The sequence below is a fragment of the Chiloscyllium plagiosum genome, chromosome 27 (assembly GCF_004010195.1).
Source record: "Chiloscyllium plagiosum isolate BGI_BamShark_2017 chromosome 27, ASM401019v2, whole genome shotgun sequence".
Taxonomy (NCBI): Eukaryota; Metazoa; Chordata; class Chondrichthyes; order Orectolobiformes; family Hemiscylliidae; genus Chiloscyllium; species Chiloscyllium plagiosum.
The window spans coordinates 17,783,192-17,808,296 of record NC_057736.1 but is presented as its reverse complement, the minus strand read 5'-3'; the positions used below and the strand labels follow the sequence as shown (position 1 = coordinate 17,808,296).

Here is a 25,105-nt window from a genome sequence, read left to right as displayed (position 1 = left end):
TAGTTTTCATATAATTTTAATTATACATATTACATTTAAAATAAATTACACAAATCTTACAAATTTCACAGTAAAGTTTACGTATAGTTTAATACATTTTGTTTTCAGTAGAAAGGTAACCCATTTGACAAGATAGTGCCTTGAAGTTTTAAAAATTTCTACATTTTGTAGTCTTATGTAATAATGCATGACATCACCATTACACCCACTTTAACTTTTAAATAGTTTCCATTTGACCTGATGGATTTTATATGTGCAATACCCTTGATACAGCAACATGGCAATGACAGTAGTCAAAAAGGCATAAAGTGGAGCAGATAGATGTTCTGCAAAACACCCTTATTCCCTTCCATCTGCACAATCCATTCTAAATTATATCTTCTAAAAGGACAATTATGGGATTACATTTCTATTGCATCTTTCCCCACACATTTCCTTCCCCCCACCCCAATTTATGCTAGTCCAAATAACATCATATATCAAAAAGTAAAGAAAACCTCAAATTTAAATTATAGCCAATATAATGAATGTCCTAATTCTACTTTTAAATGGCCTCTTTACATTTAACTCAGAAGTATGGTCATCGTTTCCATGTTCAAACTGGTGAAACTTCCTTCTTTAGAGAGAAAAAAAATAACAGAGCTGACATTTCAATATGCCCAAAAGGACAGGGTATTACTACTGGGGTATTACTGTCCCATATTCCACAGATTAGAAGATCAATTTCAACATGGAGACAGACAGCATTTAACACTTTTCAAACCAATTTGTAAAAATAAAGATTTGGGGTAGAGGAAGAGGAGAAATATATTTCTTAAGAATATATATTAAAAAGTCAGCAGTCACGAAGTTCAGGCACCACCTTGAAAGCATGTATGTTGACATTTTACTGTTAAATAACATCAATTTCAAAATTACATTTGTCTCAACTAAGACAGTGTTGGAACACAGCTCAATACACCATCAACATTTGATGGATTTCTCAATCAGGGTCAATTAATTTAGCACCAGCCTTCTCACTGTCAAGGTATTAACAACATAGAAAGTTGTATTAATGCCAATAAATTCTAAAAAGTTGATTGGTTGTCATTTCCAATAAGAATTAAGTTGTGATGGTCTAAGATTTCTCTGAAAGGACCTTAAAAGGGGCCAGACCACCATAAAATCATTTAAGAGCACCACTAGATTATCATAACAGCTTAGATCAAGAGTTCTTATGAGGTTGGGGTGGGCATGGAGGAAGAGGACAATCTGAACGTATGAAACAACTCATGAATAATTAGTGATTAATTAAATTTCATAAAATCCAACAAATGGCATTCCATCAGAGCCATACAATAGATTATGTCCTTCAGCACCAAACAAAATTTTTAAACTAGTGACATATTCAACAAGGGATTTGCAAGCTATGGGTCAGAATGTTCAAGATTCGTCAATTGGGGTCTGGTTATGTAACAGTAGTGGTGTCAGTTTTGAGTCAAGGTGTAGGAATAGCAACACCTTAGAAGTGCAGGTTAAATTGAGCTAGTTAAATTTTGAATTTACACTTTGGGAGTCTAGGGTGGCAGAGAAAAAAAAGTTGCTTGCCTACAATGTCAAACCTTTGGCAAGTCTCAAAATTGGTCAGAGCCAGCCCTGTATACCACTTCTTATTTTCACATGCATACTCAACTTACGCAGTCCGGCTGCACTCTCTGCATGTGATTTTACATATCCTCAGTTCTAATTCAAAAGCATCAGGTCTGTCCTGTGGATTTGCTGCAAGCATTTCTTTAATCAGTTGTCTCATTCCTGCATTCATGGACTTTTTCTTAACAGGAATGTTAAGTTCCATCTTGGGGTTTTCCAAGAGTGCCTCACCAAGGGGCACAATCACTGCTCCCTGACGCACATAGCTTCCCAATAGTTCTTTCTTAGTTTGCGAATCTATAAATGTAATCCTTTCCAACATAGCCCAAATGATGACCCCCAGTGCAAAGATGTCAGCTTTAGCTGTATAATGGCCTTCCCAAACTTCTGGGGCCATGTAAAAATCTGACCCACAAGCCGTCGAAAGCCAACATCTGTTCACGTTAACGGGTTCTTTTTGATCAGCTCCCAGCCCGGAGCAGACTTTACTCAGACCGAAGTCTGCCACTTTTAGTACAGGCCCACCTCCTCCAGCTTCTGATCCGGTCTCAGTAATCAATATGTTATCTGGCTTCAGGTCCCTGTGCACAATTTGATTTTTGTGTAGAAAAGCCAAGGCACTACTGAGCTGTAGCATGAAACTAGTGTTGGTCCGACGGTTGGGCTTTCTCGATAGCAGATACTCATTCATGTCCCCACCATCACAGAAATCCATTACAAGCCAGAGATAGTACGAACTTCTAGAATCAAAGCTGAGTTCCCCTTTCAGTGAAGTTTCCACCAGCTTTAAAAGCAAATACAAATAAGATTTTGGTCCTGTTGAACATACATATAGAAAATATAGCTTTCTGGCTGGTGAGTCTCCATTCTTATTTAGAGCTAGACATTTCAGAATGCCACAGCACCTGACTGACTATCAAAAATTTACATGGAATTATTACATTTATTGAAGCTTGCATTAGTTTAAACAATAGTCAGCAAAAGATAGATTTTAAGCTTTTCGTTAATATATTTTTCAGTACGATTCATAACAGCAACCATTTTAACTCAATAGATAAAAACATTACACCCAAAATGGATTTGAAAATTAGTGTTTTAGCCAAAGTACATGCCTTCAGCTTCTCATCAACTGAAATTTGGGATAATTGTTGGCAGACGCTTAATGATCAGCCTAGTCGGGGTACGTTCATTACTTACTCCACTTGAATAGTCACAAATAGTGAGATAAGAATTCATCTCCCAAGACAGTGGGCTGATCTCCAGAAGTTGGGAGGAGTAGAACGACTTAAAAGAAGTTGGGGCTAAGACCACACAGGCAGTATGCGACATCTCATGCTTAACAGGGTTTTCAAATTTATCTTATTTGGCAAGCCACATTCGTTAGGTTCATGGAAAACTGTCTTAAAATTAAGCAGTGCCTAGTGTCTCACTTCATAACAAGCATATATAAAATCATGAAAGTGAAATAATTACATATGGGACTAATGGCGAGCTCAAAAACCAAACAAAAGTAAAAGGCAGAATATATTACAGAAACCAGTAAAACCCCTTTTGAATCTCTATACACTGGACATTTACACAAGTCCACTCTCAATCCTTGCACATTTAATGCAATACACAAAAACATTATGGAGATGCAGCCTCAGAAAAATATCACCTCCCATTGTTCGCCAAGTATTTAATGTTTGAGAAATGCGACAATAACTAAAAGGGTTAAAACATTATCATGATGAAGAATTACATTGTACTTTCTATTAATTTTGCAACAAAACTGTTGAAATGAATCCATTTCTAAAGGAGCATAAATGCATATAATTAGAAATCTCACTTTAGAATCTTAGGACAATAAATGATTGGCTTAAAACCCAAAGAAAATCACTGTACTATCATCAGCTCAACTGCACAATCTGCATCTGCACCATACTACCTACACATAGCTTGGATGTTCTTGATGCAGACAAGATTCTTTACTCTGCAGTATCAACATTCTTCACCATAAGTGATAATGCAAAATATGTTGGGGTATCACATTTTCTCAGATCAGATAATACAGCCATCACTAAACTGTATTAGTTAGGAGAGATAATTTTAAACCATTTTGGATATTAAGAGACTGCCTGCCATTCACCCCTCAACCTTACTTCATTGTAGTAACATCACTGGAAAATGTTATAACAAATTGATATAGATCAAAGAGGCGCTCACCACTCTTACATTCAGATCTTTGCATCCAAGTTTAGGGATTTTGCCATCTTTGTAGTGAGATATATAAAAAGCATCCATTTTCAAAAAAATTTAAGAAAACTTGGATGTTTTTAACCACTTATTTGGCCTTTATTTCCCTGCCTTTAAAACAGATTTATCATCAATAATCTTTTGCAAAAAGAAAACATTAAACTTTTACTTACCTTTAAATAATGAGAAGAGGATGATCCATGTGTCATCTTTTGCAACATCCCATCTTTTTGCAAGATGCACTCCTCTAGGTGGATCACATTAGGATGAAGGCTCTTGATACTGCTTAATGCCCAAAACTCTCGCAAAGCCAGTTCCACATTCTCAGGTGCATGGCACCGAATCTTCTTCACTGCTACCCGTGCTCCAGTCTTTCTTACCACTGCTTCATAGACTACACCATAGCTGCCACGTCCCAATTCACGTACCAGGTTGTACTTTGGCTCTCTACTCGCCATGGACAACACTTGAAAAACTGCAGAGAATAAAAAAAAAGAGAAAAGGCAAATAATTCCCGAATTACAAAATTAAAAAACATAACTAGTTTTTGGAAAAAGAAATGGCACTAATGAAATGGGTGATATACATCATGACTTTTTAAATGAACAGACTTTTTTTTTTCCAAAAAGGAGAATGGTGTAAACTATTTTCAATTTCACGAAATAAGACTAAGGATTTCAGTTTCTGTGGAGGGAAACAGCCTTGCATAATAATGGTATAAAAATAATAAACATCCTTTCAGAAATTAAATACATTCCACATTCTATGTCAATTCTTGCTCATTGAACATTAGAATTCTAATGCATACTACCAGCAGTTTAGCTGCTAGATAGCTTACTAGATAACAATTTTGTTAGATAAAAAAGGAAGGCTAAGCACTATGTATGCCTGGTCGGCAGAAATTGAATATACAGAATAACATGATAATCATTTAAATCCATTTTGATGACTGAATTAAACATCAAACTGGGGACCTTTCAAGTAATACAAGAAATGTTATCACTGATATTTACACTGCTGCTTTATATTTAAAATAAAAATATCTGAAGTAATGACAAGATGCTAATTGGTCACTAGCTCATATTTTAAATGGTGGTGATTTTCAAATAAAACAGAAAAGCTTAAATTTTAAAATTCGGATTGCAAGACAGCTGTGCCCTCATTCCATCACCCCAGGCTCTCAATAGCGAAAAAAAGTGCCATCAGCTAAAGAAAATTTCCTTCATGTTCACAGCACAAATGCCAGTCATGTCTGTGCTGGTTCTTTGCTTGAGCAATCTAAAATGAATACCAAGTTCAACAATTCAATTTTTAATTGCTTCAAAATGTTAATACAACTGAAGCTTTGCGGAACAAGCCTTTGCTTTATTCAACGAATTAAGGTGGAAGGAGCGTAAATGTGCTTTGGATTAAAAACAGTAACAGAGTTATTTTTCCCCTTTGCTGTTAACAAAAAGTTACAAGATGTTTGAAAATGCTGACTTGCCTGTTGTCTATTGTTTTTATTTTAAATGCCAAGCTTTGCTATTTTTATATTGGACCTTCTGTAAAAGGTCAAAGCTAAAAAGTAGTAATTGAAGTATGGGTGGGGGAAACAAATCAATAAAAATAATTGGCTCAATTTAGAGCTATCAAAACTACATTCTCCCATTCTTAGAATCAAACTCTTATTACTTTTGAATACTATATACCCAAGAAATTTTTTAAAAGGTTTAAAATAAAATTGGGCCAAGACAGAAAATGAGTCTCTGAGTCTCAAGTATTCTGTATTTCCACCCAACACACTATACAATCTTGAGACACATTTCATTGAATTATATTTTTACAAATGTCAAAATATTTCAGCAAGACATGACATGCACACTGTCAAAAGGTAAGCCCAATCAGATTTGCTGGATGCCATGCAAGAACATGGCACTAATCACTGGCTAAGTACTTAAACTCAAGTCACATTTTTATGCATAGGACCAACTTTGACCAAGTAACCCAATCATGTATACATAAATGTGTTTACAGGCTACAGTATCAGTCAATGGTCTCAATTGTATGTTCCAAGATTACACTTTGCAAGTTTTCATAAATTTTTAATTCATCCATTAGACTGGACAAAAAAAATGTGGAAATTCCATATTCAAAGTAGAAATGGGCTATTAGATCTACACAAAATATCCAAAAACAAAAAAAGTTTGAATAGCATGTTGGCCAATGTTGCTAAAATAATTACTCACATCAGATTTCCTTTACACAGACAAGATGCAACACTAAACTGTTATTTTTCTTTTATTAATATTAACATTTTAAAACCAGTAGAGAAAACAAGATACTCCTTTAGATAGCAACTTGCCAATATGTTTAAAATTCACATATGGCTGTACAAATTACAACCATATTCATCATGTGCTTAAGGTCAGAAGTCACATGACAACAGGTTATAGTCCAACAGGTATATTTGAAATCTCAAGCTTTTGGAAAGCTTGTGATTTCAAATAAATCTGTTGGCACTATCACCTGCTATCATGTGATTTCTAACCTTGTCCACCCCAGTCCAACACTGGCACCTCCACATCACAGTCACCAGGAGCTTAAATAGATATTCTTGATTTATAAATTGGAATAGACAAATCTACTCATAACAGAAAAAATAAATCCAAGTTTGTTTCCCAGCTGCAGCTCTGCTAATGGCTGTTAATTTGCAAATTATCTCCAATAGAAAATATTGCACACAATGGTGATACAAAAATATGGTACATAAAAATAATGGATAATTAGTTCCATTTACATTGTTTTTGAAATCCAACCCTATCACAGGATTTTGCAGTTCAAATTAGGCAGCTGATGCACACAAATAGCAAACATATGCCTTAACATACCACCACTGAAGTATAAGTCATACCGTTTTGAAGTAACCAGAAAACACCCAGTTACTAGCCACTAAAATAAAGGAGATAAACTAACCTGCATCTTCTGGTCCGGTGCGGCAAAAAAATACACAGTATCCAGATAGGAACATGAAATATGCTATTTGGCCCCTCTAGCCAGTTGTACCATTCAATAAAGTAATTGGTGACTCAGGAACTAACACCCACCTTTGCGTGATATTCCATTATACTTTTGTACCAAAAAACCTCAGACTTAAAACACTGCCAAAAGGAGATAAAGTCAAAGCTTTTCACCTGACATTCATTAGGTTTAGGACACAAGAAACCAGACTAGAGAACAAGAACACCAATTTATACAGCAGGAGTAGATGGTGCCATTTGGTATTACAAAACTTGGCTATTACTAAATAAAAACACACAGTTTGTTGAAGCTCATCATTACATTTCATAAGAAAACCAATTCTAGGGGAATAGCAACATTTATATTGCATGAGAGGAGAGACTGATTGGTTGACAACTGGATTCTGATTGCCATGGAGAAAATGCACCCATTAATGTTGATGCCAGTCTGGTTTAAAATTTAAGCCAGGAAGGTTAATTCCAAATATCAGGACATTACACTGAGAAATGAACCAACAAGTGGCTGTCACCTATTTTCCTCTCATGTACTGTAATTGCTGTTTTCCCTTGAATTGGTATTGTTGCCAATTGTCCTGTCATGTGCAATACAAAAAGCAAAAAATACATTTTTTTCTCAGGAATACTAAACCTAACTATCATTCAAAATTCTTAGGAGTGGTAGTGTCCAAGACCTCTTTTCTCTTGAATGAAAAATGTAATATACAAATTCCTTTTGCCTACATTATTTCACTGAGATTTGGACAAGTGGGCAAATACATGGCAGATGCAGTATGATGTAGATAACTGGATTATCCACTTTGGTAGCAAAATTTATCTGAACAACAGGTTGGGAAAGTGGTGTTCTTGAACACTTGAAAAGTATACATGCATATGTAACAGACAGTGAAGACATTTGGCCTTCATAGGAAGGGAATTTGAATACAAGAGCAGGTATGTCTTGCTGCAACTGTGCAGGCACTTGTAAGACCACACACAGTAATGTATGTAGTCTTGGTCTCCTTACTGGAGTATTGATATTCTGGCTTGAGAGATTGTAAAGGTGGTTTTCCAGATTGATCCTGCAATGGCAGTATTGATGAATAAGGAAGTGAGTGAATTAATTAGGACTACATTCACAAGAAGTTCGAGTAATAGGAGCATCTGTCTTCAATGACTAGGGAATTCAGAACCAGGGTCATTCTAAGGGTAAAGACTTTTGGGGCAGAGACAAAGAGGAATTTCTCCTCCGAGAGAGTAATGGGCTTAGATAATTCTCTGCCCACAGGAAATTATTGATGTCAACACATTGAAGACCATCAAGAAAGATTTAGATGTAGTTCTTTAGACTAAAGGGATCAAATGAAACGGGGAGAAAGCAAAAAAAAAAGTACTGAGTTGGATAATCAGCCATGATCATATTGAACGACAGAGCACACTCAAAAAGGGCCAAATGGCCTACTCCTGCTCCCATAGTCTATGTTTCCATTAACACACAGAACCGGGTTTTATATGTCACTTCTTGAACATGCAAATATATCTCAGAACCCAATTAAACGCTTAAATTTTTGTTTAAAAATCCATAATTTTCAAGTTGATTTAAAGTTCACAATTAATCCAATATCAATTGCTGGTGGTGTAACAGAGTTCCAAACTTCAAACTTTTGCGCACAGAAATGGTTCCTAGTTTCACTCTTGAAAGGTCTGGTTCTAAACTTTTATACTACACCCCCTAGTCCAAATCATTTTCAACATCAGAAACACAGTTTCTCTAATACCTATCTTCATTAGATGAGCCAAAGAAAACATCAGTGGATGAAAAGTAACTAATTCACCAGAAAGAAGAATTAAAAACTTTGATGATTCAAGTAGGGAATCTTGCAAAGAAAAAAACATCTGCCAAAAATAAAGAGCTTTCAGCCCCCCATGTTGCTGACTGTTTTAGACCTTTACAGATTCACCACTTTGTATTCATATTCATTTTTAAAAAGAAAAACAGAGAATGATGATTATCTACACAAATAAATGGAATAACGTTTGGCTATTCCCCAACACAATTCCCAAACTTGACCATGATGAAAGTGTTTAATAGTTTAACAATGGTTTAGAATATTTTGCGAAGTCAGTTTTCTCTTTATACCATTCAGAATATCACTCCAATACTAATGGCTTTTATGAAATAGATCAAATGGTTTAAGAGAGAGGTTGAAAAATATCCACCTTATCTCCCAAGATTTGGAAGGTGATAGCCTAATGGTATTAAATCACTAGACTATTAATCAAGGGATACAGGGAATGTTCGAAGGACCAAGTTCAAACTTGTCATGGCAGATGGCAGAATTTGAATTCAATAAAAATCTGGAAGCTTAAGAGCCTAATTATTACCATAAAACTGTTGTTGATTGTCAGTAAAAACTCATCTGGTTCACTGATGCTCCTTACGAAGAAAGCTGCTATATTTCTCTGGTCTGGACTCGGAGTGACTCCAGACCTACAGCAATATGATGGACTCGTAACTGCCTTCTGGGCAATTAGGAACAGGTGATAAATGCTGGCATGATGCCCACATCCTGTAAAATAATTAAAATATATTCACCTACTCAAAAGGTTCTAGAGCACACTAGTTCCATCATCTTTAAAGCAACATTTGCTTTGGCTTAACCACATTACTTCACAGGTGACAGGTATCCAAGACCTTCCATACACAGTGAATTGGTCAATGGGTTATATTTTCTGATTATTACGTTTCTTCTACAAGATATGAAGTGGCATACATCATCACAAACAAGTGGGAGACAGTCACCAAGGTCATTACCTTTGGAGCCTGACTATTTGAAGGGTCTTTGAAAGAAGCAATGAGAATTGAAAAACTCAGTTTGTTCAGAATTGGGTCCAGAATTGAAAAGAGGGCAACAAAACTTCTCAGCCTACTGTCTTCATCTGCAGAAAGAGACTATGAAGCCTGATGATTATTAAAAATCACTTGGCATTACTCAGGAGATTCAGAATTCATCACTAAGTTAATAATCTCATGCAAAGAAAGACTGCCAAAAAGAAAAACAACATAAAACAGCCAAGTTACAGTCTATCTTCCCTTATACCTGGTATAATTGAACCTCAAAACAGAAAACCGTAGAAAATACATATACTACAATCAAATAAGTTTTTGATCGGAATCTATTGGCTCATCTGCCCCTTACAATCACTGTTCTATTACTTGGACACTTCTACTTTTGGGTGGAGGTTTCTAATAGTATTTATTTGTCAACAAAAACAAAAATGTGATAACATCACAATTTAATCACAAAACCTTGCCAGCACAATTATACAATATTAATAGTATACAGATGCCAAGCCTGGGTTTCCTTTGTGAAAAATTCTAAAATACACTGGAAATACTATTTTACTTTATTCTATATCTAACATGTGTTGAAATTATCCTACAAATACTCAATCTGTTCCAATGCCAGAACCAAGAAAGGCCGTATTTACACCTTACCTTTCAAGTCCACTCAAGTAGATGGAAAAATATTATAGATTTTACTGCCGTTGCATAGCTATAAACCTCTTGACAATAAAGTCCATATAGTACTTTGAATTCATTGGCTTTACAATAGTTCACAGGTTTTTGCACAACAAAATAAAATATTGTAAACACTATCAAAAGTGGTGTTTTTAATCCTATACAACCTCCAGCTGCATTTTAGTTGAATATGACATCACATCATTATGACCACCAACTTAGCTCAAATTTAGTTGAAGTTAAATGTTGGTGATTTATTTGTTGATGTTTTTAAAAAAAAAAACAACCATTAGCAAAAAAAAAAAGATTCTTGTGTCCAACCTGCCCAAAATTCTACAGTCCTTCAGTCAGCTTATTACAAACATTGGTTTCAACTGTATGGCAACAATATCAAAGCTGTCAGCAGAGTCCATCATTACTCAATAAAAATGGTTAAAAGCTGAGTCTGCACATAGACTGAACAACAATTCCACAAACTGCTGTCCGAGGGTGCATTATTACTGAGCAACCCCCATCTACTCAAGTACAATCATGTAAGTGAAGGGAATTTTTGTGAACTTAAACTTGTATGCTGTTCATCTCATATCCTCTGCACCTCCCCCCAAATATGTTTAGCAGTTGCAGCTTGTCAAATAAGGTACAACTGGCATTTTAACAGAATATCAACCTTTTAACTACCGCCAAGCACATTCAATGGTCTTGAAAAGTTAATGATATTATGGAAGCCAAAAGTCAGATGTATACATTAATTTTTTAAAAAAGGTTTATATTGTGGAAGAAAAGGGATGTAGGTTTGCTCGCTGAGCTGGAAGGTTCATTTTCAGATGTTTCTTCACCATACTAGGTAATATCATCAGTGAGCCTCTGGGACAAAGCATCGCTGATGATTCCTGCTTTCTATTTATATGTGTTTGGGTTTCTTATGTCATTTCCTATTCTTTTTCTCTAAGGTCAAGTCAAACAGAGACACGCACAAGAATTCCTAGAAGCATGGCATTCCAATCGGAACTCTATCAACAAACACATTAACTTGGACCCGATTTACCACCCTCTGAGAAAAAGAACATGAAATGACATTATCAACCCAAAGAAACCCAAACATATATAAATAGAAAGCAGGAATCATCAGCAATGCTTCGTCCAGAGGCTCACTGATGATATTACCTAGTATGGTGAAGAAACATTTGAAAATGAACCTTCCAGCTCAGCAAGCAAACCTACATCCAGAACCTCAACCTGAGCTATAAATCTTCTCAAAACACACTATCTTTCCTCACACAAACTGTGCCCTTACTCCCATCTTTAGAGATTTTTCTTTGCTGTCTCAAAACACATGACTGTAAATTCATTTGCAAAGGAGCACCCACTGATAATTCAAGATGGGGGAACATTCTTGGTCACTTTCCATTCAAGATCTGTTGGATTCTTTAACCAATAATAGATTCCTCCAAATAGATTTGGCTTGCAATGCCTTCAAATGAAGGTCAAATAAATTAGGTCTTGTGGAATTCATCACTTTCAAACTAATTTTTCTGAGGAGATTACAAGGACCTCTAGAATACTGAACAAATGATCAAGATCATTTTGCCATCAGCAAATACAGCACTTTTTAACACTCGATCTAACTAAGAAATAGAATGATTCAGCTGCGAGGGCTGAGGTACTATTGGATCAAGATCCTCTACAATCAAGAATCCTTTTAAAGATTAACTGGACTCTTTAGATTATGAGTGCTAAAAATGAGGGTACAGAATTACATTGCAACTGTATATTAGTCATGTAATTCCAGTATACATATCAGTCATTATAAATTTGACCAGCCAGGATTATCTAAGTTTGCAACGACACCTGGGGCATCAATACATTAATAAACAAATCATTTATGTAAATGAGAAAAAGTAGAGGACCCAGCACCAATCCTTGTGGCACTCCACTGGTCACAGGCCTCCAATCTCAAAAACAACTCTCCACCATCACCCTCTGTCTTCTACCTTTGAGCCAGTTCAGTATCCAAATGGCTAGTTCTCCCTTTATTGCATGAGATCTAACCTTGCCAATCAATCAATCACCCATGGGGAATCTTGTCAAACGCCTTACTGAAGTCCATATAGATCACATCTACTGCTCTGCCCTCAATCTTCTTTGTTACTTCTTCAAAAAACTCAATCAAGTTTGAGAGACATGGGAGGTCATGTTGCGGCTCTACAGGACATTGGTTAGGCCACTGTTGGAATATTGTGTGTAATTCTGGTCTCCTCCCTATTTTAAAGGTGTTGTGAAACTTGAAAGGGTTCAGAAACGATTTACAAGGATGTTGCCAGAGTTGGAGGATTTGAGATATAGGGAGAGGCTGAACAGGCTGGGGCTGTTTTCCCTGGAGCGTCGAAGGCTGAAGGGTGACCTTATAAAGGTTTACAAAATTGAGGGGCATGGATAGGATAAATAGACAAAGCCTTTTCCCTGGGATCGGGGAGTTCAGAACTAGAGGGCATAGGTTTAGGGTGAGAGGGGAAAGATATAAAAGAGACCTAAGGGGCAACTTTTTCACACAGAGGGTGGTATGTGTATGGAATGAGCTGCCAAAGGATGTGGAGGAGGCTGGTACAATTGCAACATTTAAGAGGCATTTGGATGGGTATATGAATAGGAAGGGTTTGGAGGGATATGGGCTGGGTGCTGGCAGGTGGGACTAGATTAGGTTGGGGATATCTGGTCGGCGTGGACAGGTTGGCCCGAAGGGTCTGTTTCCGTGCTGTATCCATCTCTATGACTCTATAAACAGCAAATGAAAACTTTCAATTTAAAAAAAAAACAACTGTCAGTCTACATCCTAAGACAGCAGAGAAATTAACATTTTTGTTTAAACCCTTGTCACAACAGCTGGGCATTTGTTCTAAATTGATTTTGGCCCATATCGCTCTCAACCCTTCCTATTCATGTACCCTTCCCGATGCATTTTTAAATGTTGTAATTGTACCAGCTTCCATCACTTCCCCTGGCAGCTCATTTCATACATGCACCACCCTCTGTGTGGCAAAAGTTGACCCTTAGGTCTACTTTAAATCTTTGCCATCTCATCTTAAACCTAGGCCCTCTGGTTTTGTGCCCCCCCAACTCTCAGGGAAAAGACCTTTGCTATTCACTCTGTCTGTCTATGCCCCTCATTATTTTATAGACTTCTATAAAGTCACCCCTCAGCCTCTGATGATCCAGGGAAAATAGCCCCAACCAACTCAGCCTCTTCCTCTAGCTCAAACCTTATAATCTTGGAAACATCCTCTTAAATCTTTTCTGAACCCTTTCAAGTTTCACAACATCCTTCCTATAGCAGAGGGACCAGAATTGGAACACGGCATTCCAAAAGTGGCCTAACAAATGTCCTACACCCTTCAGTTTTTAAATTTTCTGATAATAGAAAAAGAAGATACAAGCTAAAAATAACAGCATTTTAGAATTTCTGGTCTGCATGGATGAGTTGGACCGAAGGGTCTGAGTCTATGCTGTACAGCTCTATGACTTTATGACGAAAGTACTATGTCCAGTACTTACAATTCTACAACAATTCCAGCTAATGTTAATATTGAAAAAGTTGTATCCTGGACTGAAATCTAATTTGACAGAAATCAAAATTGAATAAACTACAACTATTTACAAATAACAAATTGAATGTTTTAAAACACATGGTAAAATACAACCCTATTAGCACTCCTTTGCAGTGCTCACATGAGAGAGAAGTCCCTTCTCCATTAGCTCTACAGAGTTTAATTTAACTGTATCTTCAATTCCCAGGCTCGAGAATCTGATAGCCTCTTACTCAAGTGTTCATACACCTGAGCTCACACTTTCTCAGCTCAAAATAACCTCCTCAGGTTTTTAAACCAAACACTTCTGGCCTGGAACTTAAGCTAAACTTAATAGATTACTACTTTAAGAGTTTGAAACTATCTCCCATCTTTGTAAGCAAAGATGTCTTGCACATCCATATAAAGAAAAGACTCCTGCAAACCTGAAAGCTATGGATATTTCCCACTAGCCAGAAAGGCTTTGCATCCTTTCATTTGAAACCTAATGCATAACTGTTTGTTCTTTTCATTCAAAACTCTTCCAATACAGATAAGTTTGTATTAACCTATAAGGACCAAAACTTTTTAAAAAGATCACCACTGCTATAAAAATACAAGTTAAGCTCTTTTATCCATTCAAAATCCAAATGCCACAAATTCAAAATCCAAAATAAATGATAGCAAAGTATATGCAAGTCATACACCTTGCAGAGTGGACAAGAACATGGCCGATGGAACAGAATGTGGAAAAAATGTGAATTTCTCTACTTTAAGGCAGCAAACAGAACAGTGGAGTCCACCATTATTTAATGGTAACAGATTGGGTAGGAAATATGTGGAAAGAGGTTAATTTATTTACCTCCCTCCCCCCCCCGCCCAACTGTTTGCAACAAAATTAAATTCAAACGATAGCATTTCAACAGAAACCCTCCACTATTACAAATTCTGCAACCACTCTACCCAACCAATCCACATACCCTTCCTTCCCTTCAAACCTTTGCTTCTTAAAACTGGTGTTCAAGAAATCCTGTACCAGAAAAGGTGCAGCTTTCAGACAACCACCAGCCCTTTACAAAAATTTCACTATACCCTCACACTAGAAATTTAGTAGACCTACATTATTTGTAGAGACTCTCCCTCCCCATCTGTACTTTATGAAAATTATACTGTACTATCTACTTAAACATAGGGACCAACTGTATTGTGAACAAATTTGCTAACTATATAACGATAGGTGGAAAGGGAATCTGATGAGTCTGCAAAGGGATTGTAGATGGATTAAGCAAGTTGGTAAAAAATTGACAGATGGAGTATCATGTGGGAAAATAGGAGGCTATCCATACAGGATTAGCAGAAAGTAGATGATCATTTAAATGCACTACAATCGGCAGGTTCTGCAAAGAGATCTCTGTATCTTTGTGCATGAAATCACAAAAATCTAGCAGCTACAGCCATTCTATCCTCAGACCTACTCTGCTAATCAGTTCACTGCTGACCTAATAGTGACCTTAACACTACTTCTTTCCTTCCTTTCCCCCAAATTTCAGCTCCTTTGATCAAAAATCTACATAGCTTGATGTTGAATATATTCCACGATCCAGTCTCCATTCTTTGCAGGGGAAAAATTATAGAAACTACTATCCCTCTAAGAGGATAAATTACTCTGCCTGACAAAAATGCAGGTACAGTAAGTAATTAGAAAGGGAATGCGGACTTTATTGCAAGGGAAAATCTTGCTGCAGCTCCACAGGACATTGGCGATACCACATCTGGAGAAATATATCCTATTTTAGTCTCCTTACCAAGAATGAAGACCAATTTATACTAAAAGCAGTTCAGAGAAGGTGAACTTGATCAATTCCTTGGAGGAGCGATTGCTCTTGTAAAAAGGAATGGTCAAACAAGTTGGGTTCAGCTGGTACTAATCGAAGTTTAGCATAATGAAACAAGGGATACTGAGGGGGATTGACAGGGCAAATGCAGACTCATGCAGAAATCTAAAACTAGGAGACAGCTTGAAAATATAAGGTTTCTCGCTCAAGGAGATGAAGAATTTATTTTCTTTGAGGAACAATAGTTTCTAGAAATCTCTTCCCCAGAAAACAATGGAGGTTGGGTCATTGAATACATTCAACACCAAGTTAGGTAGATTTTTTATCAACAAGGGAACTGAAATTTCTGTTTGTCTGTCATGAAAGTGGAATTAAGGTCACCATTAGAGATCAGCCATGAATTCACAGAATGGTAGAGCGGATAGGAGATGTGGAATGAGTATCTGCTGTTTCTGTGTACTGTACATAATGTAAGCAAATGTCTAAAATGGTAGGTTGGGGCTCAAATATTAAATAATTGACTTCAATATATCACTCAGGTCATAAATTGATTCTAAACGGACAAGGGAGGATTCAGCTCAAAACATTCCTTTCTCAGAAATCAACCAATGGCACTGAAAAAGACAAGAATATTCTCAACTTCAGTTTTTGTTAAGCAATGGATGTGCAACTAAGTTGCCATACCAGATAAAACAGCCTACAAAAGGAAAGGTTTTAGTTTTACATGCAGAGAGATAGAGTACAGACAGCATAGATTAAAATAACAAAACTTTATCCTGTTCACAGCAAAGCAGTAAGAATAGGAAAGCATGGGTCTATTTAAAACTCGTAAATGATTCCAAACCTATTTCATGTGCTGAAAGGAAAAGCTAATTAATCCATGACCAACTGATGAATATTTTAATGATAGTTTAAAAAGTTGAAGAAATTGAAGAAAGGCTTCATGAACATACTCCTGAAAACCATCTGCTACTACGCAGCGAAATTGAATGGGAAATATTGACATAGCAACTTAGAATGGTAAACAAGGAAAAGACCAAAAATCACAATGACAGGGTAGGTTTGCAGTCAGGAAGTACAAAGCATGCACAATATGCACAAACAGGTTTTAGAAGTTTAGTATGCTAACATGGAAAAAGATGTTCATTTGCTCTGGTTGAATACATCAATTAAATGTAAAAAAATAGAATTAACGAGAAATGCATTCAACTTGAACTGTCAAAGATATAAATAAATTCAGAATTCCAAAATTTAAGTAAAATTCCTTGGTACTTCCCAAGTTTTTAAAGCTAACCATTGAGGTATTTAATTGACCACTGGACACTAATCAGCCATTAACAAAGAAAGTACAACCAGAAAAAAAAGAATGATTACTCCACAGAATGTGCTGTGAAGATGCTGTGCCTTCCAGGGATTATACAACACCAAAACATTACAGAAGATTCATCATTACACCTTGTGATGCTATCCCAAATGAGTATAACATGCTTAGAGGGTCTCAGACTAAACAAGGCTTTCTTCTGTATTTGATTTCATAGAACTTTGTCCCAAAGGAACAGATGCTACTCTCCCAATATCAAAGCACTATATTGGAGTTACACTGAAGTACTGTGAAAAGTCATAGAGATATACAGCACAGAAACAGACCTTTAGTCCAACTTGTCCATGCTGACCAGATATCCCAACCGAATCTAGTCCCACTTGCCAGCATCTGGTCTATATCCCACCAAACCCTTCCTACTCATATACCTACCCAGATGCCTTTTAAATGTTGCAATTGTACTAGCCTCCACCAGTTCCTCTGGCAGCTCATTCAATACACGTACCATCTTCTGCATGAAAAAAGTTGCCCCTTAGGTCTCTTTTATATCTTTCCCCTCTCACCCTAAACCTAGGCCCTCTAGTTCTGGACTCCACCACCCCAGGGTAAATGCCTTGTCTAATTATCCTATCCATGCCCCTCATGATTTTATAAACCTCCATAAAAAGGTTACCCCCGCAGCATCCGATGCTCCAGGGAAAACAGCCCCAATCTATTCAAGCTCTCCCTATAGCTCAAATCCTCCAACCCTGGCAACATCCTTGTAAATCTTTTCTGAACCCTTTCAAATTTCACACATCCTTCTGATAGGAAGGAGACCAGAATCAGACGCAATATTCCAACAGTGGCCAAACCAATGCCCTGTACAGCCTCAACATGAGCTCCCAAATCCTATACTCAATACTCTGACCGATAAAGGAAAGCATACCAAACTCCTCCTTCACTATCCCATCTACCTGCAACTCCACTTTCAAGGAACTATTAACCTGCACTCCAAGATCTCTTTATTCAGCAGCACTCGAGGACCTTACCATTAAGTGTACCTGCTAAGATTTGCTCTCCCAAAATGCAGCACCTCGCATTTATCCAAATTAAACTCCATCTGCCAATCCTCAGCCCACTTGCTCATCTGATCAAGATCCCGTTGTCATCTGAGGAAACCTATTTGCTGCCCACTACATCTCCAATTTTGGTGCCATCTGCAAACTTACTAACTATACCCCATATGCCCACATCCAAATCCTTTATATAAATGAGCAAATGTAGTGCTCCCAACATGATCCTTGTGGCACTCCACTAGTCACAGGCCTCCAGTCTGAAAAACAACCCTCCACCATCCTCTCTTCTACTTTTGAGCCAGTTCTGTATCCAAATGGCTAGTTCTCCCTGTATTCAGTGAGATCTAACCTTGCTAACCAGTCTCCCATGGGGATCCTTGTCAAACACCTTACTGAAGTACATATACTTCACGTCTACTGCTCTGCCCTCATCAATCCTCTTTGTTACTTCTTCAAAAAACTCAATCAAGCTTGTGAGATATGATTTCCATGCACAAAGCCATGTCGACTATCCCCAATTAGTCCTTGCCTTTTCACATAAGCGTACATCCGGTCCCTCAGGATTCCATCCTACAACCCGCCCACCACCAACGTTAGGCTCACTGGTTTATAGTTCCCTGGCTTGTCCTTACCACCTTTCTTAAAATAGTGGCAGCATGTTAGCCAATATCCAGTCTTCCGACACCTTACCTGTGTCTACTGGTAATGCAAATATTACAGCAAGGGGTCTAGCAATCACTTTGCTTGCTTCCCACAGTTCTCGGGTACACCTGAACAGGTCCTGCTAATTTATCAGTTTACGCATTTCAAGGCATCCAGCACTTCCTCCTCTGTAATATGTCATTTTTCAAGCTGTCACCATTTATTTCCCTACATTCTATATCTCCCATTTCCTTCTCCACAGTAATCACTGATGCAAAACACTCAATTAATATTCCCCCCCACCCCCGCCGCGGCTCCACACAAAGGCCACCTTGCTGATCTTTGAGGGGCCCAATTCTCTCTCTAGTTACCCTTTTGTCCTTAAATGTATTTGTAAAAACCGTTTGGATTCTCCTCAACCCGATTTGCCAAAGCTCTCCCGTCCCTTTTATCCCCCTCCTAATTTCCCTCTTATGTATACTCCTACTGCCTATCGACTTCCAAGGATTCACTCGTCTGCCCACAATCAGCTTTTTAAAGTTCTTGCCTAATAATGTCAAAATTGCCTTACTCCAATTTAGGAATTCAATTTTTAGATCTGGTCTATCCTTTTCCATCGCTATTTTAAAATGAATAGAATAATGGTCACTGGCCCTTAAGTGCTCCCCCACTGACACCTCAGTCACCTGCCCTGCCTTATTTCCCAAAAGAAATGTCAAGTTTTGCACCTTCTCTAGTAGGTACATCCACATACTGAATCAGAAAATTTTCTTGTACACACTTAACAAATTCCTCCCCATCTAAACCCTTAATACTATGGCAATCCCAGTCTATGTTTGGAAAGTTAAAATCCCCTACCATAACCATCCTATTATTCTTTCAAATAATGGAGATCTCCTTACAAATTGGTTTCTAAAATTTCCCTCTGACTATTAGGGGGTCTATAATACAATCCCAATAAGATGATCATCCGTTTCTTATTTCTTAGTTCCACCCAAATAACTTCTCTGGATGTATTTCCGGGAATATCCTCCCTCAATACAGCTGTAACGCTATCCCTTATCAAAAAGGCCACTCCCTCACCTCTCTTGCCTCCTTTTCTATCCTTCCTGTAGTATTTGTATCTGGAACATTAAGCTGCCAGTCCTGTCCTTCCCCAAGCCATGTTTCAGTAATTGCTATGATATCCCAGTCCCATGTTCCTAACCATGCCCTCAGTTCATCTGCCTTCCCTGTTAGGCCTCATATTTAAATAAATGCAGTTTAATTTATCAGTACATTTGACTTTTCAAAATGGTAAAAACGTGAAATTATGTTTATACATGAGATGCTACGAATGACCACAAAGCAGTAACTATGGGATATTAAACAACTTTGTGTTATTTCCATGGTTCATGATTTCCTGGCCAAGAACCAATTTTTCTTCCTAATGCAAAGCATTAGGGTCAATTATCATCACACTTGTCATAAAGTAATTCTCATCCATAAATACTTTGAGAAATTATTAAATATAGAAACTACTCAGCTTCATTTAACTGAAAATAAAATCCATGTATTTGAAAGTCAATTAGTCCACAGTTTATTTTGAAAACTGGCAGGTATTGGAGAATGAACATTATGAATTTTTGTAGAAATTGTGAAACCAATTAGCTTCAAAGCTTTTTAAATCAAAGGTGCGACATTAATTAAAACTTAACACTTAGTTAAAAAACTCACTTGGATACATAATGTTAAAAAAGCCCCATTTATATACAGCATTGAAAATAGTTTATAAGTAGCCTTGTGAAATCAGTCTTAATACATACACTTCCCCAACATTTAAAAAAAAATAAACACTGGAAATCATAATAAATTGGCTCAACCAGAAACAAAACGTAATCATTCAGCAAATGCCTGAATGTGCCTAATATTGACTGATATTTAGCACAATTGCACCTTTAATTCAAGCTGAATTGAAGAAAAGCAAAATACTGCAGAGTCTGGAAATATAAAATAAGAACTGAAAATGTTATTCTATTATAATTTTACTGATCCCCACCCAGCCCCTTCAACAATGTCTCTCTACACATTTATTATTTAAAAAATCATTTTGAAATAAAAACACTTAATTTGCACCTTAAAACATTAAGGAACAGGGGAAAGAAATCATTTAAGTCAATTAATATGTTCATTCTTTGTTCTAGTTAATTTGAGGTACCAAATCATCATTATTTCACCCTACTAAATTTAAAACAGCCTAGATATTAATTTTAAAATTATTGCAGGAGATTTAAAAAGAAAAACACATGTATAACATCATACAAGAATTGAGGTGGCCGTTTCGCTGAAACGGTTATTTTGTGACAGAGAGGGATGAACAGCATGGGTTCAATTCCCACACCAGCTGAGGTTTGCCACAAAGATCTTACCTTCTCAACCTCACCCCTCACATGGTGACCTTTGGTTTAGTCCTAGCTCTCCAATGGGACAGCAGCTCTAAGGCCCAGTAAGACTATGGCAATTTTACCATTATAGGAATCATGGAAATGTCCTCAGGTCTGCCAACAATGAATTAATTTTTTTTAAAATGGTTACTTGGAGGGGGTATCATGGAGCCATGTACATCCAGAATCAGCAGTTTCTGCAAATGAGTGAAACTTGATTTGAGCAAATGTAGACCAAAGACCCAATTTCCAAAAGGTGAAAATGAGACAATGACTGCTGTTGACATCAAGACAGCTATTAATGCTGAGTAACAGAGTGCAGCATTAAGGAATCCTAGCATAATTGAAATTAACAGACATTGGGAGAAAGCTCTTCACTCGCTGGAATCATCAGCACAAAGCATTATGCTTGTAGTTACTGGAGCCCGAGTACCTCAATTTCAGACCATCATTGCTGAAGTTAGGTCCGATAATCTTCAGCTGCAACGTCCCTCCAGAATAAAATTTCAGAAATGTAAATGGTCACTGATGGCACTAGGAATTAGTAGTAGTCCATTTGTTTCTTTGAGCTTACTCAGATATTCAATAAGGTCAAGGCTGATCTGTGGTCTCAGCATTTTCCTAACTGTTCCCTATTGACTCTACTGTCTATTAAAAACCTGATTTAGCCAAATAATTTCAATAACCTAATTTCTGTTTTCTCAGGAAAATTCCATTGGCTAATAGTCCTCAGAAAAATTGCCTCATGGTATTCAATGCAGAATTGCATACCATTCACAACTTCTCAGAGTTGAAGCAGTCAGTATGCACCAGACCAGCACAATATTCCAGCTTAGGTTGGAAAAATGACAACAACATTCACACAGTAAAAGTGCTGAGAAATGACTATTTCTAACAAGAAAGAAAACTAACCATTTTCCCTTGACAATCAACAGCATTTCCAACAGAATCCCCACAACTAAATTCTAGGGGGTTACTAGCTCCTAGGAAATTAAATTGGATCAGCCACATAAATTTTGCAGCTTGGGCAAGTGTAGGTTAGGTGGGCTTGGATCGGCGCAACATCGAGGGCCAAAGGACCTGTACTGCGCTGTGTTTTTCTATGTTCTATAAGCAAGCTAAGATGCGAGATTGCAGATCCACAATCGGCATAGCAATGCCATTCACTGCATTGACTTCCAGTTTGCAGAAGAAAGAAACATTGATGCGAACGCTGGCTACAAGTGCAAGTCAGATGGGAACCCTGCAGTGAATGACTTACTTCCCAAACTCATCCACATTTAAAAAAGTGACAAATCAGACGTGTCACAGAATTCTCCATTGTGGACTTGTCTGGAAGAGTGCAATTTAAACAAGACCAGAGATTAAGCAAGACCTAGAGAGGATAAAGCAACCTCTTTGTTCAGTACCCCATCTACCACCTCAAATGCTTACTCCCTCCTTTATCTACAGTGACAGCAGTGGCTACAATCTATAAACTATCTACACTTTATTATAGTATGGATATACAGAAATAGTATCTACAAAATGACCAACTTCCAAAGCACCTTCCAAACAAAGCTCTACACATAAAAAGGATAACAGACATATGGGAACATCATCTCCTCTCAAATTCTTTTCCAAGTCACACAATCCTGACTTAGAACAATGTTTCCCTTCCTTCATGAGGAAGTTCTGAGTGCACCGAGACAAGATCTACAGCAGTTAAAGAAAGGAGCTCATCACTTTACCAGAAGCAATAAATATTGGCTATTAGCAATACACCCATCAGTCAACAAACATGAAACCACATTCCTTGTTACATGGCAACAAAAGCCCAGTTGACAATAGCAAGAGGGGTTCCTGCACTGAAATTGGTAGACATCTCATCTCAAGACACAGAAGTTCTAGATTCACAATACCACTTCTGAGAGTGGAGCAAATAATCAAAGTTGGCTTCAATGGAGTACAACACTGTCAGAAATGCCCATTCAAATAAATGTAAACATAACTGAGACCACATTCATCTGCGCCCCACAACTTCCCAAACTGCTGGCAGATAATCCTCTAGTACTAGCCAAAGAGGAAACTTGTCAAATGCACTGCCCCCTCGTCTCTCAACCAACATCTAAAACAGATTATATTCTTTCATTGCAGTATACAGAACCCGATTACCACATTTCCATATCACAGTAATTACCTAATTTCAAAAGTACTTTACTGGCAAAGTCCTTTGAGGCCTCACGAGGTCATGAAAAGTGCTGTACAAATTCAAAATTCAACAGTGCTTGAGAGATCTATTTAATGAATATCTAATCGTTCAAGAGAGCTACGAGGTGTGTGTGTGTGTGGGGGGGGGGGGGGGGGGGGCTGGGGGATGTTGCCAATGGAAAGAGAGGTAGGAGCTGTGGTCATGTAGGGAGCAGCAATCTAAAATCTTGTAAATGCCTCAAATACAAGAAAAGTATGGCCTGGTCTGGCCCTCCTCTCCAGCCTGTTTTCCCTCGATGGAGCCGTTCCTGTAAAGCGCCTGCGGACGGAAATGCAGGCAGAAGCTCACCAATCGCCTTGAATCCACTTGGGCCCTGATCGGGAACTGCAGAAAGTCAAAACCGTATATTATTAAGAGGAAAAGGGCTTGCAAGCCGCACTGAGACTTCAATACCTCCTCCCCCACCACTTGGGATTCACATCAGGGTACGAGCGGCCTGTGAAAGGAGAGGAGATTGCGGAGAAGCAGGCGGCCCTTACACCGCTCGCTGGTTATTAATATTCATCCGTATGTGCGTGTCACAGTTCGATGTATGGACACATGTGCCTGTACTTTATTTTCTACCTCAGTCGGTTGGTGCCCGCTGCTCTCCCGCTCTGCTCTCGGCCATTGCTTCTCTAATCCCACTCCCGCGTTCCCGCTCGCTCACGCCGGCCGCCAATGCGCGAGCTCCGGCTTCAAATAACTGCCACTCACGCACGTGCTCCCGCCCCGTTACGCGCACCGCCCCCTTCAGCCCGTGGTCCAATCGGAAGCCTCAAGACCACCCTCCTGTCAATCACCATGCCACCCGCCCCTCCGTCAATCACACAGCCGCTCCTTCGTCATTCACATAGCCGCCCCGCCCCCTACCGCTCTCCCTGGGCACTTTCATCTGATGATGACCCAGGTTCTAGGCTCCGCCCACCCTGTTTACTGTCAGTCAGGTTCAACCACCCCGCCCGCATCTTGAATTCTCAGCAGGTATTGGACGACGGGGAGGTGGGGGAGCCGTATAAGCTCCGCCCTGCGCCGGTGCTGTCATTGACGTTCCCACCTCCAAAAGTAACCCCGCCCCCTTCACGCGAGCGCAAATTCAAAATTCGATGCATCAACTGGCGGGTGTCATCCAGATGACCTGACTTCGTTATCCTTTCATTAACAGTCATAACAACGTGTTGTAGATGTAAAAAATTAGAGAAATAGAGCTTTGACCAAAAAAAAACTGTGGTTGCTGGAAACTAGAAACAAAATTTGTTGGAAAACCGTAGAGGTCTGGCAGCATCTGTGAAAGCAGAAATCAAAGGTTAACGTTTCTGGTCCAATGACACTTCTTCAGAACCAGTTCTATTTTTGTAACTTTCTGTTTTATAACGTGAAAAAGCCCTTCGGCCCATTGCGTCCAAGTGGTCGCAAAGCATCCATCTGTTCCAATTTCATTTTTCCAGCACTTGGACCATAGCTTAGTAGGCCATGATGTTTCAAGTTTTCATCTAAATTCTACTTAAATATCTTCATGGATCCTGTCTCCATCACCCTTTCAGGTAGTGAGGTCCAAATACTTACCAGTCTGTGGGTGAAAAATTGTTTTTTCAAATCACCCCTAATCCCCTGGTCCTTACCTTAAAGGTGGTCGCTGGTTACTGACTCAGT

At 38.2% G+C, this 25,105-nt stretch overlaps 1 protein-coding gene across 2 annotated transcripts; it reads right to left on the bottom strand.

The window, feature by feature from the left end:
* pdik1l (PDLIM1 interacting kinase 1 like) lies at positions 1-24,178 on the bottom strand. Of its 2 annotated transcripts, none has more exons than XM_043717561.1 (3): positions 24,038-24,178; positions 4,038-4,339; positions 1-2,413 (listed from the first exon to the last, which is right to left on the bottom strand). In XM_043717561.1, exons 2-3 carry the CDS (start codon positions 4,320-4,322, stop codon positions 1,673-1,675), a joined length of 1,026 nt encoding a protein of 341 aa, XP_043573496.1. In that variant the 5' UTR covers positions 4,323-4,339; positions 24,038-24,178; the 3' UTR covers positions 1-1,672. The 2 variants fall into 2 exon arrangements, with proteins under 2 accessions (XP_043573496.1, XP_043573497.1); XM_043717562.1 differs by lacking the exon at positions 24,038-24,178 and adding an exon at positions 23,867-24,010.
* Positions 24,179-25,105: the final 927 nt, after the last annotated feature.

Excerpts from the sequence above, each read along its gene's own strand:
- pdik1l (XM_043717561.1), bottom strand. The coding sequence starts at position 4,322 with ATGGCGAGTAGAGAGCCAAAGTACAACCTGGTACGTGAATTGGGACGT. Across the intron at positions 2,414-4,037 it reads CCTCTTCTCATTATTTAAAG|CTGGTGGAAACTTCACTGAA; the intron begins GTAAGTAAAAGT and ends TTGCTTTTAAAG.